Source organism: Theropithecus gelada, chromosome 13, assembly GCF_003255815.1.
Source record: "Theropithecus gelada isolate Dixy chromosome 13, Tgel_1.0, whole genome shotgun sequence".
In the NCBI taxonomy this organism is placed as follows: Eukaryota; Metazoa; Chordata; class Mammalia; order Primates; family Cercopithecidae; genus Theropithecus; species Theropithecus gelada.
Window position 1 is genome coordinate 36,879,304 of NC_037681.1, and position 18,474 is coordinate 36,897,777.

At 40.4% G+C, this 18,474-nt stretch overlaps 1 protein-coding gene across 2 annotated transcripts in view; it reads right to left on the minus strand.

Annotated features, from left to right (window-relative positions):
- Positions 1 to 18,474, minus strand: part of FAM49A (family with sequence similarity 49 member A) — a 109,713-nt gene that overhangs the window by 10,972 nt on the left and 80,267 nt on the right. For both annotated transcript variants that reach the window (XM_025354247.1, XM_025354248.1), the window contains 6 exons: positions 5,263 to 5,384; positions 3,510 to 3,615; positions 1,521 to 1,657; positions 975 to 1,052; positions 681 to 797; positions 510 to 589 (listed from right to left, as the gene is read on the minus strand). In XM_025354247.1, the coding sequence (XP_025210032.1) occupies positions 510 to 589; positions 681 to 797; positions 975 to 1,052; positions 1,521 to 1,657; positions 3,510 to 3,615; positions 5,263 to 5,384 (640 nt within the window). The remainder of the gene's footprint in view (positions 1 to 509; positions 590 to 680; positions 798 to 974; positions 1,053 to 1,520; positions 1,658 to 3,509; positions 3,616 to 5,262; positions 5,385 to 18,474) is intronic.

The window sequence follows — 18,474 nt, forward strand, 5'->3', positions numbered from 1 at the left end:
TCGAGCACAGATTACCATGCTGCTTCATCCCCAATAGTCTCAATAATTTTTAAATCTAACTAGTAGTAACTAGCTCAGGTACAAAAAAAAACTTGGAGAGAGAGAGAGAGAGACCTCCATTCTCACTCTTGAAACAGTCTTATCATGTCAACTCTTGGTTTTACATCTTATCTACAATATATTTATCATGATGCCCCATCATTTAACACACCCTCCATTTGGTTCTTACACATCTTCTACAGCATCTTTGATCTGAGCCTTGGTTCTGCCACCTAACAAGCTATGCAGTCATTGGGATGTCAGTCAACCACTTTGGGCCTCAGCTTCTTCAGCTATGCAACAGTGATAGTGACACCTAACACCCAGAGGTCTTAATGAAATTAAAGCAGATAATATACATGAAAACTTCAAGGTGTTGACCCAAATGGTACATGTCATTAACATCTTCATCTTAACAGACACTGGCTGGGTGAAGTCTCAACCACGAATACACCTCTGATTTAACTTACGGAGTTTCCAGCATGACTTTACAGACACTTGTCATTGTGCTGAGACAGTCTGTGGTGTTCTCTATTGGCAGGGTTTTGTTCTAAATAGGAGACACAAATGTACATTAGCTCTGCTTGCAGCTCTTGTATGGAATTAAGAAAAAAAGCACCTCGTTGCTCAACTTCACTTACTTCCGAGACAAAGTGCATTGTGGCATTGCTAAGGGTTTTCAGCATTGGTGTGGCTTCTGCATAGAAGAGGGACATTCTATTGGCCATTTCATTATTGACTTCATTCTCAATGTCTAGCTGATGAAAATAAGAAGAGAAGACGGATTTATAAACAGAAAGTCAAACGCTCCAAATACTCTTCTCCGGAACTGAATTACAGACAAGGACATTGTCTTCTCTCTGTGCTCTGCCTGATGCAGAAATCAAAAGAGCCATGGAGAACGGTGCCAAGTTCAAGGCGACCCAGGGACTCACGTGCATGTTGTTGATGCGGTTGCGACTGATGGTTCTTCTGTAGTAGCTGAAGTCATTCTGAATAGCCGGGTTCCTCATCTGAAATTCAGAAGACAAGAGTGAAAGTCATCTCTCAGTATCAGATGGGGGATATGCATTAGGAGCCCAGACACTGGATTTTATAAATACTCCAGGACTTCTCTTTGTTACATAAGAGCTGAAGCAACTTTTGGTTAAAAATAAGGACCCACAACTTCATTATTTTAAAATATGCCCTGTGGGCTAGATTTCAGGGAAAGTATATTTGGTCTCAATGCGGAACAGATACTTGAAAAGGTTTTCTCTGATTTCATTTGGCAGATTTAAAATTTCCATATACAAATCATCATCTTAAATTACTTTCACCACATGGAATGCAAATTCTCATCACATTATATGTCTCTCTAGGGAAGGAATTACATCTTACTCATTTCTCTACCCACCCACCCCACAGCACTAACAGAGCAGCTGTAAACAGTAGGTACTCAGTACAAGTTCCTTAAATTTTCACAGCACATTTGGCCTAACCTTCAGCTCATCGAATCGAAGGGTAAAATGTAAAATTTCGGCAAACTCCTTTGCCAGGGCCTGCTCCCTTTCCAGGTGTTGGGTTGGTGTGTAGGGTGGACAAGTCAGAGATTCCAATAAACTCTGAAGAGCTTTTTCTGAAAATCAAAGGGATAAATAGATATATTGGAGGTGGCCCAACGAAGTCCAAATAACACAATTCCCAGACTCAGTTGACAATCTCAGAGATCAGCTGTTTGGGTCTTTCCCGATAACTACGTGAGGTGTGCTGCATGTGGACCAGGAAGAGAAGGAATCCCACATGACCAGGCAGGGGGTCTCCCCTGCGGAAACCCCCCATGGCCACAGTGTTTTGTAAATTTCTCTCTACGCTCAGCTGGACCTGGACATATTTAGTAATCTCAATTTCTGACACTGTTAGAAAACCACAAATATGTGTTTTTGGGTCATGTGCATGAGACAGCCATTCATGATTCAGGATGAGGTGAGACAGTGCTCTAAACACATGGGTTAGATGACTGGTTTTACAAAGAAAGACCTCTGCCCCTATTGAACTTTTCTCTGCATCTACACTAACTCAATCCCAGGAATAATTTTCTATGTACCCATTGCCCTATCTACCTCCATTATAGTTCTTGCAACAGTTTCACCACTCCCACTTGTCTGTTTCTAAACATTTCCTTATAGCTTGTTCTCCAATATATTTCTAATAGCACAGAGTCATTTAACCAATCCTCTAAAGCAGGGATTGGCAAGGTACAGCCCGTCGGCCAAATCTGGTCCATCACTTGCGTTTTGTAAATAAACACACGTTTTATTAAAACACAGACATGCTCATTCTGTTATGGAATGACTAGGGCTGCCTTTACGTGAGAGTGGCAGAGGCAAGTAGTTGCAAAAAAGACAGGACGGCCCACAACTCTAAAATATTTATGATTTGGCCCTTTACAGAAAAGTTTGCAGACATCTGGTCTATATAGTTCTTACATAACTTTTACAGCATTTCTACAGGGATGTCTCTGGCCTTTTTGAGATATTTCCATCTATAAGAATACACTCTGTTCTGAGGCAGCCAGTTCTACCTTGGCCTGCTCTCATAAGGAATTGTTTTCCTTCTGTAGAGCAAAAGTTTGGTTCCTCAGAATTTCCATTCACTGGGTGTACCATTTAAGGAAACGTAGAAAGAAGTCTATGTTCTCTTCTACTCTCTTCTATCTGAGAGTCGTCAGAAACCCTCTTTTCTTGGAAAACCAGTTTGGTTCATTCAAGTACCTCCCTTGATCTTAGCTTCTAGTCCTCTCAAAATCATGGTCATTACTCCTCCAATGTATTTCAAGTTCTCTGTTTTCCTCTTAATCTGTGGCACTCATTTTATGGCAAAAGTAGAGTAGAACGTGCCTTCCTCATTCAAGATATACTGTATTAACCAATAAAGCCTCCTCCCTGGGGAGTGATTCTGTCCTATTGCTGGTCATATCGATCTTATTTCCAATCAGATTTGGCATTGCTCAACATCTACAAAGCCATCCTGTACTTCCTGTGCTTGCACAGTTTTTTAAAGCTTAAGGAAATAATGTTATATTTGTTTTTCTTATATTTTACTCTATTACTTTTATCATATGACTCCAGACAAGCAAGTTCTTTGTTGGGTGCGCAGGTAAACTGTTATCTTTCAACTTCTCTGTTATTCAGAAATGTGATCAGCCTGCAGTAAAACTATTAAGAGTTGGACACAGATGAGAACAGGACCAAGAAGAAAAATCACTAGTAGAGACACACTAAATGTGCCAATAACTTCAGGGGAAGAAACTTTGCGGTGGACTGAAAGAAATGAACATGACAAGAATTGTTGTTCATACATGGCCTCTCATTTGACACAGTGGATGGATGTGGGGCATTTTCCAATATGCCAAGCTGTTCCCACTACCTACTCAAACACCAAAACAGAACTCCATATGTGGGCCATGAAAACTACAAACACATACTCACCTAGTCTAATGGAAAACTCGTAAAATCTCTTTAGCCTCACAACGAGAGGGCACACTGCATTCCAAGCTTTTTCTTGAAGCTGAATGTCATTGGGATTTTGAATTGCCTACAAAAACACAGTAGCGCTGACTGTTTAAAAAGAAGCAGTAAGCTCCACATCAAAATGCCCCAAGATTTAGTTTAAAATACAATCCCTGCTATACTTTGCTGATGTATACTACTTAAATCAACACCGCTTCGTTGGACTGTCCTCTAACATGCTCATTCTGAATGGAAATTTTAACACTTGTATACTCCTTAAATCAACACCGCTTTAGTGGACAGTCCCCCAAGATGCTCATGCTGAATGGAAATTTTAACACTTGAACATACAGCAAGTGGTTCTACAATTACATCCTGTGTCATCTTACTTGTTTCTGTTATTTTGAATACAAAAAATTCACATCTAAGTGGGAAGAAACTCAGCCCTCTCCATCACCATTTGACTCCTCTAAAGTGGAATTAGTGCTCATTATAAAGTGCAAATTCTGTAGACATTTCCTTTCTCTTTAATAGGTATTGCATTCCTGCCAGTTTGTAATGTTACCTAAATTACCTAAATTAAATGGTGACCCCTAAGTAGAAAAATCACCTCTTACTAGACTGTTACTTTCTTAGAAACTCCGCCGTGTCTGAGTTTCAGCAACTTGAGGATTATAATGGTGGTGGTGGTGTGCTTTTCAGAAGCATGGGGGCAGTGGCAGTACTGTGTGCATGCGTGCATGTGTACGTGTGTGTGTGTGTATGTGTGTATTTGCATGCATATATGTATGTGTTGGTATTGTCACAAAACTAATGCTTTCAAATAAAAAGAGTGTGAAGTTTCTTGCTTTTAAGGTATTGGGAAGTTGCAAAAATCAAAGTGGTGATTTTCTTTTTTGTTTTTGTTGTTGTTTTGTTTTCTGTTAATTTTAGAAAATCTCACAAGACATTTGAGATGACAAACTGAAAGCAAGGTGATTTTGGCTCTTGTGTATCACACTGGTGGAACCTGCCTGAGTAATTACCAAATGCCGGAAAGTACATGTCCACCCAGACTTCACGGTCCATATTTCAACTGTTGTTCACAGACTTTACATTGTTTCCCTTAAATGAAATAATATATTGACACATTATTGTGTAAATGTGAGTCCTGCAATATCACTTGTGTGTTTAGGAAGAGAATGGGTAATGTTAATCTATAGCACTGTGTGTGCAGATTAATGCATTAGAATAAAAGGGGCCATTCATGCTTTTTTTTAACTTTTTTTTTTTTTTTGAGATAGAGTTTCACTCTTGTTGCCCAGGCTAGAGTACAATGGTGCGACATGCAACCTCAGCTCACTGCAACCTCCGCCTCCCGGGTTCAAGTGATTCTCCTGCCTCAGCCTCCTGAAGTAGCTGGGATTACAGGCACCTGCCACCATGCCCAGCTAATTTTTTTTTTGTAGTTTTAATTGAGATGGGGTTTCAACATATTGGCCAGCCTGGTCTTGAACTCCTGACCTGAGGTGATCCACCCACCTCGGCCTCCCAAGGTACTGGGATTACAGGTGTGAGCCACTGCGCCTGGCCCATGCATTGTGTTTTTAAGGACACATTACCCTCCTTGTTCTTCCTGGTACTCTAGGAAATACTATAGCTATTACTTAATCTTGCTGTGTATGTCTGTGTGCATGTGTGGTTTTCCCTTCGCTCCTCTGGTGTTGTCAGTTCAGTATGATCATTAACATACGTCTCGGATCTCTGGGCCTGCGCCTTTGTAAGCCTGCAGGTCTGCAAGGATGCTCTCAGAATCCTGAAGGACGGCGCTGATCTGGTTCCAGATTTCTCTCTCTCCTTCTGTAGGCTGAGCATCTAAGAAACAGGGAAACCGAGAGACACAGAATGCTGGTGTTTACAAATAGCTTGGGAGGAGGATGGATATTCAGTTTTACCTGCTTGACAATCCTATCGTATTCCTGCTGCTCTGGTATTTACCCTTTAACCTAATAAGCTGCTAGGAAGGGAAAACTGACACAACTTTTGCCCATTACTCAGTTCAAAATAGTCAATGATATTTTTATAGTCATAAAACAAGCATACAGGAATCATTATAGTCACTTATTTATGTGGAACAATTTTTTTGCATACCTCCTATGTAAAACAGTATACTGGGTGATAGAAAGAATAAACATTGTGTTTTTGAGACCACATTTTTTGGTCTTTTTATTATTTTATTATTTTTTCAATTACCATTTTTATTGTGGTTAAATACACAAAACATAAAATTTACCATCTTAGCCACTTTTAAGTGTACTGTTCATTGATATTAAATACGTTCATAATGTTGTACAACCATCACCACACTCCATCTCCATGACTCTTTTCATCTTGTAAAACGGAAACTCTGTGTTGGTCTTCTTTTTAAAGGAGAAGCAACTGAATATTTCTGCTTTGATTGAAAATATGTGAATCTGAGTGTAGATGGGAAAAACAGTCCGCCTTATATTTCCATATTTAAAAATACGCTTAAAAACTGGATAACTAAAATCCTTCAAATCACGACATACCATTCCTGAACACATGGGTGTGTAGAAAGCACTTCTCATTGAACCTGATCTCATGTTCAGGAGGTTTGGCAAAGACGTGCAGGGAGTTCATTTTAAAGACAAATGTTCTGTTTATCTTTGGTCTTGACCATGACTGTTACCCACAAAAATAAGTGATACACTGAAGCTTCCATAATGAAAACAATATTCTAACAGTCGCAGAAGCACCCACTTGATTACCTTCATGGAGCCAGTATGTATTGTTGTTCCAGTGAGCATTTCATGGGAGCTGGTGGGTGCTGGTGGAGAGGTAGTAAAGATTGGGTTTTATTTATCTTGCAATTCCTATGCAATAGGTTATCTCCCCGGCCTAGTAGGGAAGCTCATCTCTCCATCTAAAACAAAGGCACTGCTCATGGAGAGGCGACAGATGTTACTTATAAAACTCTGTTTTCAAATCTCCAGATCCTGAGGCACTGCATGCTTGCAGCAGACCTCACTAACAGAGGGTGAAGGCTGAGTTTACACCTGGTCTAACCCTCCCCAGATCAAATCTCAGTTTTAACTAATCCTTGTGGAAGTACAAAGGGCTGGTCTTGCAAGACGGTTTTTCACCAGTGTTTCTCTGGGGGTGAAAAAAAGACACGGCCGGGCGCGGTGGCTCCCAGCACTCTCGGAGGCCGAGGTAGGCAGATCATGAGGTCAGGAGATTGAAGCCATCCTGGCCAATATGGTGAAACTCCATCTCTACTAAAAGTATAAAAATTAGCTGGGTGTGGTGGTGCGTGCCTGTAGTCCCAGCTACTTGGGAGGCTGAGGCAGGAGAATTGCTTGAATCCTGGAGGCAGAGGTTTCAGTGAACTGAGATCACATCACTGCACTCCAGCCTGGCAACAGAGCAAGACTCCATCTCAAAAAAAAAAAAAAAAAAAAAGACAGAATCCACAAGGTAAGTGATGGCGAAGTGGGGCACTGGCTATGCTGACTTGGTGTTTGGAAATGCCGAGGTAAGAGGAGGAACTGAGGCAAGGTGGCTGCTCCTGTTTCAGTTACCTAAACTCTCCATGACTGGAGCCCATGGAGATTTTTAGACTAGTTGACTCACCGGGTCCTGCCTAAGACCTAAGAAACTGGTAGAGTTTCCTAAGAGATGAAGAGTGAAAATCATCAGTGCCATGGCAATTCTCTTTGAAGAAAAGATCATAGGTCCTCATAGGTTATTCAAAAACCTTGCAAACTATACATTCAAAGGATAAGACCATTTCAACTGGGAAGTAAGGAGGTACTAGAATGCATGTGCATCAGGACTCAGAGAAAGAGAAGATGAATGTGGTCTGGGAAGAGTGGAAACAGTTACACGTAAGGGATAGGACTTGAGCTGGGGCAATGGAAGGTGAAACGGAGTATATTCATGAAGAGAGCACGGCTTGGAAAAAGGTACGGCAGCTGGAGAAAGTGAGGCTGAGAAACAAACAACAAACAAGCAAATCTGCCAGGTTAGGAAACAGAATCTACTGGAGACAGTGAGGGAAAAAGACATTTATTACAGGTTGAGCTTCCTATATCCAAAAATCTGAACTGCTCCACCACCTGAAATGTTTTTAAATGCCCACGTGGTACACAAAGAAAAGTCTCACTGGAGCATTTTTCATTTCAGCTTTCTGGATTTGGGATGCTCAACTGGTAAGTATAATGCGTTTCGTTTCAAAATCAGAAACAAAAATCCCACGTCTGAAACACTTCTGGTCCTAAGCATTTTTGGATAAGGGGTATTCAATCTGAACTTTTTTAGGTTTTTATGGCCTATCAGTGTTTCCCAAAAATATCCGGTAAGTTTTCTCAGATACGATGTTACTCACAATATTAATCACTTTGTATTTTACCGTTTTCTGCTTTCTCAAACTTTTCTCAAAGTGAAGCAAGTGTTTTAAACAGAAACCAAAAACTCTGTAAGCTAGGAAGCCCATAACGGGAGAAAGTGTTTTTGTAGAATAGAATTCCGGGGTAAGGCTGGCAGTTTCTGATAAGAAAAGTGTCAGGGAAGAAAACATAAGGAAAAATGCAAAGCAACGATCCTAGAAAACAAATAAAAATAAAACACTGACTATTCAAATCTTTCTCCTTTTGAAAAATCAAAAGCTAAACAAAGGCAGTTTCCTAGAGATGGATTTATTTGGAGAAGAAGAAAAGCAAGATAGTCTGTGACCGAGATTCTCAGGGCTAAGACTATTTGAATGTAATTATAGAATGGTATGGGAAAGAAGGAGGCACTTTGAGGCCAGAACAGAAAGCCTTCTAATCTCAGCTGTCACCTGGCTCCACCCTAGCAAGTCACCACTTGATAAGTTTTAGACAAAACAGAATTAAAACTAAGTGAGCCAGAAAGGAGAGCTGGAAATTTTTTAAAAAAAATCTTGTTGATGATTACTTAAACAGAAAAAAAAGAAAGATTTCAAGTCAGTCTTTAAAAATAGAGGCCTTTCTTAACTGTTTCAAAAATAAGACTGTTTCTGATAGGGTGGCCTGAAAAAGGTACTGGCCCTAGAGACAAACAAACTGCACTCTCCATCCCAGGTGAAGGGGTCCTTTCAACAAATCAACATTGACATTTATATGACCACAGAGTTGCATGAGTAACCAGGGGGCTGGTACCACTTCTCTCCCAGAGGAGGCGGACTTCGGGGGCTGTGGTAAACAAATACCTTCCATCCTACAGTAATTCTCTCCTGGCAGCTGGGGTGATCTATAAGACAGGAACCTCAGTCCTCAGCCTCCATCTCTAAGAAACTGTTTCTTTTGGCAGATTTCCTGGTCCCTATTAGAAATATTTCTCATGCGGTTTAGCAGTGGTGGGATGCGGTAGGAGAAAGCCACTCCAAAATTTCCGTCTTTCATCCAGGCTTAGAAATATGTTGCCTCATTTTCATCCAAAATTTGTTGGTTTTATTGGATGCCCAATTTCTTCCTTCTTTCCTGTCATGAAACTGAAGTCACCTCTTCCAGCTATAGACGGGCAGCACAGTTCCTGCCTTACGGGCCAGAGTGCTGTAAGATTCTCAGGGCATTCAAATCACAAGTGGTGTCAGCTTCCAAGGAAGAGAGTGACAACTGGGAGAAGCTCTAGTCTGTCTGTCTGTCTTTCTATCTGTCTGTCTCTCTTTTCAAATGGGAAAAGAACTGTGTGGTCCACAGTGACATGTGACATTGGTCTAAATCCCTATGGAAGTCCATGATTCATTCTATTTTCATCCCCCAGCTAAATGATCATACAGTCAGAACTAATTAATGAAAATCTTATCCATTAGACTGTAGGACTCCGGTCATATTTGTTTCACTTGACATTATATTTCTAGGGTCTGGCACAGGGCCTAGCACATAGTAGATGCTCAAGAAAAATTTGCTGAACAGTTGAACAAATAATTTAAATATACTACTCACACTGTTTTGTGATATTTTTTTCTGCTTGTCTTTGAATTCTGAGATCTTTTGAGAAAGCCATTGGAGACAGGCAATAAACGTGCGATGAATCAATGAATACATGAAGAAATTGGTAAGGTGGGATAGAATGCTGGGTACTTGAAAGCAGTGTAGTAAGTAAAGGTCCTATTACGTTTAGATCCTGTCCTCTGTCTCTACTCCCAAAATGACTTTATTTTATTTTTTTAATGACAGGGTCTGGCTCTTTCACCCAGGCTGGAATGCAGTGGTATCATCATAGCTCACTGCAGTCAAATGGCTCTTGTATGGTTACATCTCTCCTGGTTACCATTAAGATGTAGGTATTTACCTACAGTCAAATTGGCCATCCACTCTTTCATTAACATCTATGTTCTCAAGTCATCCATTATTGATCTATGGCCTGAATGTCTCATCAGTGTGGTTAACACACTAATAGGGTAATTGTTGAGTCTGCCACAGTGAAAAACTGCACTTATGTTTACTTTTTAAATCCGAAAACTGTTATCATTTTGCCATCTGGAGAATCTCTTTGAGAGGCTTTGGAGCCTGCACTTGGCCTTCTCCATATTCAGATTCAAGTGGTGAACATGTTTTTAAAATTTATTGTGTTTTCAGATGTCATGGGAAGACATCTTGAAAGGAACCCTGAAGAATTAGTGATTGAAAAGGTTACTAAATTTAAGCTATCAGCAACCCCTTAAAGCATCTGCTGAGTGAACAGGAACTCTGAACTGTGAGCTTGGCTTTTCTATTTTTAATACAAAGACTGACCTTTAGTCAAAGAAAGGTACAAACACTCCTCACCACACACACACCAACAATGTTATTGGTGAAAAGGGGTCCTTATTTCTAGTTGCAGCCAGTGTTTACTTTGGTAATGTTCCTTCTAAGAACCATATTCTAAACTTCTAACCATTGCCAATTATTTCACTGAAATTGAGGAGAATGGTTATATAAACCTGGGGTTACTCCTGCCTAACAATAAAGCTGTTAAAAATCTGTGATTTACACAGGCAATTTCAGAAACCAATACTTCTAGGAGCCCTGGAACAAGTGTATCCAGGACATTATCTGGGTGGGGGGGATGATTTAAAGTCCTGTTCTGGACTCGCTACTGTGGAGAGTATGAAAATGTATCGTGTACCCTGCGACCTTACACGTATACACATTTGATGTCAAGAACTCACTAAATTCCAAGTGTCTAGAATTTGCAATAGTGTAGGTACCTTATACATTAAGATAAACAGGATTTGTCTTTTTGCAGGGGCTCAATTTGTTAATGATGGTGAATATTAGCTGTCAATACTTTGCTGTCACCTGAGGCAGGGTGGAAGATTTCATTGTGGAGAATTATTTAAACCAATGCATGGCACTCCTTGATGCTAAGGGAGAAGAAGGTGGCTAGGTGCTTTGTTTGTTGGGAAGGTCTTTGTTGAACCTGCCACAGGGCACAACAGCAGGGCTTGCACTGGAGAAGCACTATTAAATCCATGTGTTCTAATTTTTATAAATCGGCCAAGGACTTACACTGTCTCCAAATGCACCAGGAACATATACACATTTGCCTAACAACCTATTTAGGACTGTATGGACAATTTGACAGAGAATCAAATAAACCTAAGATAATGTGAGTAGAAAACACCATTTACATAGAGATGTCTTTGGTTTAGAAAGATGCCCTGGCATTTCATCAATAAGATATACAGCTACTCTGTGTCCCATGACTGTTGCATAAACACTTAAAAAGTACAGCAAAATGGATTCGCCAAAGCAGTAAATTAAATTCTGCCCTTCTTTCCCACCCACTTTCTCTCTCCTCCAATCTCTCTCCCCTTCAGGAGAAACTAAGAAGCATAAATAATTATCTGTTATTAATATTTCAGGATGTAAAATGAAGTGATTTATAGCAGAATACTAACTGCTTATGAAAACAGCATAAAATTGCAAAGGTCTGCCGGAAAATATAAGTGTGACAGGGATGACATATTTATTCTTAGAGGACATTAGTCATCTTACACCAGGGCCCGAAGCCCTTTCCTATGGAACAACCACAGTAGGACTGAAAAGAGTACGAGGGTCAAAGTTCCTGCAGGCTGTCTCTTTCCTTCACATGCAGTGGGACACTGTGGTGGCAACAGTCCAAGGATGGCGTTTTGAGACCAGGTTTCACTGCTACTCAATATTAGACCTCAGGGTAAGCCAAGTAATCTCTCTGGGCCCAGATTCATTCTTGCTAAAAGAGAGGGAAGCTAAGAATAGCCTGTTTCTTCCCTACCTGCAGGGTCATAATGAAGATGATGGAACAGATTTAAAGTACTTAAAAAGCAAAAGTGCCGGCTAGGCACGGTGGCTCACGCCTGTAATCCCAGCACTTTGGGAGGCCTAGACGGGTGGATCATGAGGTCAGAAGATCGAGACCATCTTGGCTAACATGGTGAAACCCTGTCTCTACTAAAAATACAAAAAATTAGCCAGGCGTGGTGGCAGATGCCTGTAGTCCCAGCTACTCGGGAGGCTGAGGCAGGAGAATGGTGTGAACCTGGGAGGCAGAGCTTGCAGTGAGCCCAGATCACGCCACTGCACTCCAGCCTGGGCAACAGAGCGAGACTCTGTCAAAAAAAAAAAAAAAAGAAGCAAAAGTGCCAAAAATTGAAGATTTTTTTTTTGGTCACAGAATCTTTGTGTTGCCATCAATAAACTGCTTCTCAGGTATGTTCTGTTTTTGTTTGTTTCCTTTTGTAAAGTGAGGATACTAGACAAAATACATCTGATATTTTCCGATATTTCCCCACTTCTAAGATTATCAAGCCTCCTCTGAACAGCTTAGCAGATGGGAGGGTAGCAGAGAAGAACTGATGAAAGAAGAAATCAATAGTGGCAGGGAGTGGTCTGAGTTAGCAACAGCAGCAACAATCCCAGATAATAGGTTGATTTGACTCAACACCCTTGTTTGAAAGAGTAGGAGTCTATATTCCGAATAGGTCAACATAGTCAGGGCATTTTTAAGAGTACAATGATTTGAAGACTTCAGAATTTCTTTCTTTACACCCCAGCCCCCACCACATCCATTACTGATCTTGGCATTCCTATTATGTTAATTAATGTGAGTTTGTCTTGCAAGAAAACCATTTTTTTCAGCCACTATCTTCTAAGAAACATTTCTTTAGTCCAATCTAGAACCTGTACTTCTGGCTAGCATATCCCTTGCTCTCTGCTCTGTTACAGACTTCTTCCCTACTACCTGTACTACTGTCTCTTCCATATGCTTACATCTTATCGCTTTAACAAAATTATGTGCTTCTTGAACAAGACAGCATGCTCTTCTAATGTCCCTATATTTATGTGCTATATCTCATCCCTCCAGGCCCCCTGCCACACTAAGAATCCACACCCCACTGCTGCTGTTTCTGTCTGAGGAATGCAAGAGATGTTCTGCATAGAGTTTCTTCATTGGTAACTATCAATCAAAGTCAGTGTTCCTCAGCTTACATTTCATGCTCAGCCCTAGGCTGGACACTGAATAAGACACAGAATAATATAAACATAAAATGCCATCTAAATTCTCCCCTCAGGGATGTGTACACCAGTAAGGAGACAAACATACATTTGCAGAAGAAAACTACCCAGGCTTGATCACTGACGGTGTCTCAGACAGTTGGTGATTAACCACCAGATGACTGATTCTTGGCACTAACAGATGACTTCTCCCTGCAATTAATTCTAACACATTGATCAAATATTCTATATTTCCAAAGTAGTACCCAGCCAAGGTATGAGAGAAAGATAAAATCCAGAATTGAAAACAGAGAGTAGAATATTATGAGATAATAGGAAAATCAATGAAGCATATTTCTCGAGCACCTATGATATGGTTTGGCTGTGTCCCCACCCAAATCTCATCTTGATTTCCCACCTGTTGTGGGAGGAACCCAGTGGGAGGTAATTGAATCATGACAGCAAGTTTTTCCCATGCTGTTCTTGTGATAATGAAGAAGTCTCATGAGATCTGATGGTTTTATAAAGAGGAGTTCCCCTGCACAAGCTCCCTCTTTTTGTCTGCTGCCATCCATGTAAGAAGTGACTTGCTCCTCTTTGCCTTCTGCCATAATTGTGAGGCCTCTCTAGCCATGTGGAACTGTAAGTCCATTAAACCTCTTTCTTTTGTAAATTGTCCAACCTCAGGTATGTCTTTATCAGTAGCTCGTGAAAACGGACTAATATGGTAAATCGGTACCAGTACAGTGGAGCACGGCTGAAAAGATACCTGAAAATGTGGAAGCAACTTTGGAACTGGATAACAGACAGAGGTTGGAACAGTTTGGAGGACTCAGAAGACAGGAAAATGTGGAAAAGTTTAGAATCCCTACAGACTTGTTGAATATCTTTGACCAAAATGCTGATAATGATATGGACAATGAAATCCAGGCTGAGGTGGTCTCAGGTGGAGATGAAAAACTTGGGAACTGGAGCAAAGGTGACTCTTGTTATGTTTTAGCAAAAAGGCTGGCAGCATTCTGCCCCTACCCCAGAGATTTGTGGAACTTTGAACTTGAGAGAGATGATTTAGGGTACCTGGTGGAAGAAATTTCTAAGCAGCAAAGCATTCAAGATGCAACTTGGGAGCTGGTTAAAGACATTCAGTTTAAAATGGAAAACAGAGCATAAAAGTTTGGAAAATGTGCACCCTGACAATGTGATAGAAAAGAAAATCCCATTGTCTGAGGAGAAATTCAAGTGGGCTGCAGAAATATGTGTAAGTAACTAAGAGCCAAATGTCAATCGCCAAGACAACAATGGGGGAAAAGTCTCCAGGGCATGTCAGAGAACTTCCCCATCACAGGCCTGGAAGCCTAGGAGGAAAAAATGGTTTTGTGGGCCAGGTCCATGGTCCCTCTGCTGTGTGCAGTCTAGGGACTTGGTTTCTTGCATCCCAGCTGCTCTAGCTGTGACTAAAAGGGACCAAGGTACAGCTCAGACTGTGGCTTCAGAGGGTGCAAGTCCCAAGCCATGGTGGCTCACATGTGGTGCTGAGTCTGCAGGTACAAAGAAATCAAAAACTGAGGTTTGGGAATCTCCACTTAGATTTCAGAGGATGTACGAAAATGCCTGGATGTCCAGGCAGAAACTTGCTGCAGGGGTGGGGCACTCATGGAGAACCTCTGCCAGGGCAGTGCAGAAGGGAAATGTGGGATGGGCACCCCCACACAGAGTCCCCACTGGGGTGCTGCCTAGTGAAGCTGTGAGAAGACAGCCACCATCCTCCAGACCCCAGAATGGCAGATCCACCAAGAGCTTACACTGTGTGCCTGGAAAAGCCACAGACACTCAACAGCAGCCTGTGAAAGTAGCCAGGAAGGGTGCTATACCCTGCAAAGCCAAAGGCAGGCCATGGAAGCCCACCTCTTGCATCAGTGTGACCTGTATGTGAGACATGGAGCCAAAAGAGATCATGTTGTAGCCCCTCTGTTTTGGCCAATTTCTCCCATTTGGAATGGCTGTATTTACCCATTGCCTGTACCCCCATTGTGTCTATGAAGTAACTAACTTGCTTTTAATTTTACAGGTTCATAGGTGGAAGGGACTTGCCTTGTCCAAGATGAGACTTTGGTCTTTGGACTTCTGAGTTAATGCTGAAATGAGTTAAGACTTTGGGGGACTGTTGGGAAGGCATGATTGGTTTTGAAATGTGAGGACATGAGATTTGGGAAGGACCAGAGGTAGAATGCTATGATTTGGCTGTACCTCCACCCAAATCTCATCTTGAATTCCCACATGTTGTGGGAGGGACCTAGTGGGAGGTAATTAAATCATGAGGGTAAGTCTTTCCTAGGCTGTTCTTGTGATAGTGAATAAGTCTCACACGATCTGATGGTTTTATAAAGAGCAGTTCCCCTGCACAAGCTCGCTCTCTTTGCCTGCTGCCATCCATGTAAGAGACATGACTTGCTCCTCCTTGCCGTCTGCCATAATTGTGAGGCCTCCCTAGCCAAATGGAACTGTAAGTCCATTAAACCTTTCTCTTTTGTAAATTGCCCAGTCTCAGGTATGACTTTATCAGCAGTGTGAAAATGGACTAATACAACTATTAGGTGCCAATGATGCCAGACACTTTTGGGAGATATGGATCCAACAATAAAGTTCCTGTCCTCAAGGACCTTAGGAGGGTGAGGACAGGATCATGAGATTCAGAAAGCATTTATTGGGTACTTGTTATATGCCTGCCACAGTGACAGGTGATGAGGGGGATGAAGTAATTGATAAAATAAGACTGACATCCTAAAATGAAAGTACAAACTATCAGTAATAATTTAGTAAAACAGTATAATAAAAGTCATCAAGCAGTGAGAGTTAAAGGGCATTGAATGTAGAGACTTTTTTCAGGAACAACCTAAGTGGAAGTTAAAAAAGTCTCTCAGAAAGGAAGATGTAAAATATGGCATCACTGAAGCTATTATTTCACCCTTTCTTGGAAATCTTCCCAGACTTGTCGTTCTGCAACTGTCTCTTCTGTCTTATCTCAGATCAAATTAGTTATTCTCTCCTGTGAATCCTGGGACACAGGTCGTGTCCCTGCTACAGCATCTACCAATATTGCATTATTGATGTTGGTCATCATGTCTGCCTCCTCCAATAGAGTGTAAACTTGCAGCTGTTCACACCACAACTAGCAGAAGCTTAGCACATAGAATACCCCTTTTATGATAATGTGAAAAATTGAACCAAAAGTATTGAGTTGTTTCCATTTAAAATAAACAGATAAAGGAAATGTAGACTATACATACAATGGAATATTATTCAGTCTTAAAAAAAGAAGGAAATCTTGCCATATGCAACAATATGAATGAACCTTGAGGATATTATGCTAAGCAAAATAAACAAGTTAACAGCAGAACACAAACTGCATGATTCCACTTACATGAGGTATTTCAAGGAGTCAAATTCATAGAAATAGAGAGTGGAATGGTAGTTTCCTGGGCATGGGGAAGGGAAAATGAGAGTTGCTAATCAACGGGTATAAAGTTTCCATTATGCAAGATAAATAAGTTGTAGAGATCTATGCTACAACAACTAGCCTATAGTTAAAAATACTGTATTATACACTTAAAATCTGATCAGAGGGTAGATCTCATGGTAGGTCTTCTTACCATAATAAAAAAGAAAAGAAACATAATCCAATATATTGTGTGAATTCATTTCAGTTCTGATTACAGTAAAAAAACCTATTAAATGCCATTTGAGAAAATCAGAGAAATATCTACACATACTATATATTAGATGATACAAAATAATGTTAATTTAGATATATATCTGTAACACATTTAGATATAAATATGTAACACATTTTCACATTTTTAAAAAAAAATGTAAAATTCACAAAGAATATTGCTCTTGCCCTAACAAGAGAACAAGGTAGATTCTCTACAAATCCTTGTTATTTTCAACTATAAGAAAGTTGAGGTTGCAAAGCCCTTAATGAATTATAATCCATAAGGTGACAAGACTTTCCTGGGAGATATGAGACCACAGGTGATTTCAAGTTTTACAGAGAAATGGTAAGAGGAGAAAGCTGCCATAAATGCAGGTAACAAGAAAATAGCTGACATTTTCACACACTGTAAAAGGAAGAGTGTGAAGTGTCATGAAAGCTGAGAGTCCCTGGGAGCTCCAGGCAGAAGGACAGTCTATGTCATTCTGCAGAGTCTCTTCCATGAGCCTTCACCAAGTGCTAACAAAAGAAGTTGAGAACAAGAAAGGGAAAAAGATTTTAAAAAAGAAACCTTCTGGGTTAGGGGAAGATACACAAGAGAAATGCTCCTGCCCTCTCAGTCTTACCTAAGGGTGAAGCGTGACCACGGGAGGGGAGGAGCATTGGGAAGGTGCCCTCTAGGGCCCAGCATGCCAGGCCTGCTGTGGCAGACAGAGCAGAAAAATGAAGAGAAAGCCACCAGGCAGTCCCCAGTAAGTAAAGAACAACTGTCTGCCTGGTGAGGCCGAGGAGGTTGAGAAAAGCCATCCTGAGAAGCAGGTGCACTAGAGGGCCTTCTGAAGCCTGAAGATGCGACAGGAAAACTGAGACAAACTCTTCAGATCCCCAGCTCTGGTAAAGGGCTTGCTTTGATCCTTCCCTCCAATATCTGAAATTTACAGTGAACCAGGTATAATAAGCAATAGTGTAGCCCAGATCCAGATTGGATGGACTCAGCCATACTAGTGGACTGACAGAAGAAAAGGCATGTGATTTTCTGAGTGCACATATTATTCACATCAGTCATCATTGTTCTGCTGCTTGACATTTGTTAAAAAAAAGCAAAGGGAAAAATTACCAAACACAAAGCAAGAAAATACCACCAAAAAAGTAACGATTCAATAATACAGTCTAGAGATAGCTCAGAGGTTGAAATGTATAGATTAGGATCCTAAAATAACTATAAAAATATGTTAAAGAATCTATAAAGTTGAATAATGTATGTGTAAAAATGGAAAATTTCAGAAAATCCATTGAAAGTATTTATTAGGTGGTGCAAAAGTAATTGCTGTTTTTGCCATTGAAAACAGAAATGCTAAAAATGAAAAATTCCACATTAGATGGTTTCTACTAATGATAAGCTCCTTGATAAGTTTATCATTAGTAGAAAGTATCAGTAAACTTGAAGACAGACCAATAAAAATTATATAAACTGTATACAAAGAAAAAAAGAATTTAAAAAATAGAACAGAGTATCTGAGATTTGTGAAGCAATGTCAAATCACCTTACTTATATAATTGGTATCCCAGAAGAAAAAGAAAACAACAGAAAAAGACATTTGAAAAGATAATAAGCAAGAATGTTCAAAATTAATGACAGGTATTAATTCATAGATCCAGGAAACTAGAGAACCATAAACAGGATAATGACAAAGAAAACACATACAGGCACATCAAAGTCAAACTACTACAAAACAAAAATAAAGATAAA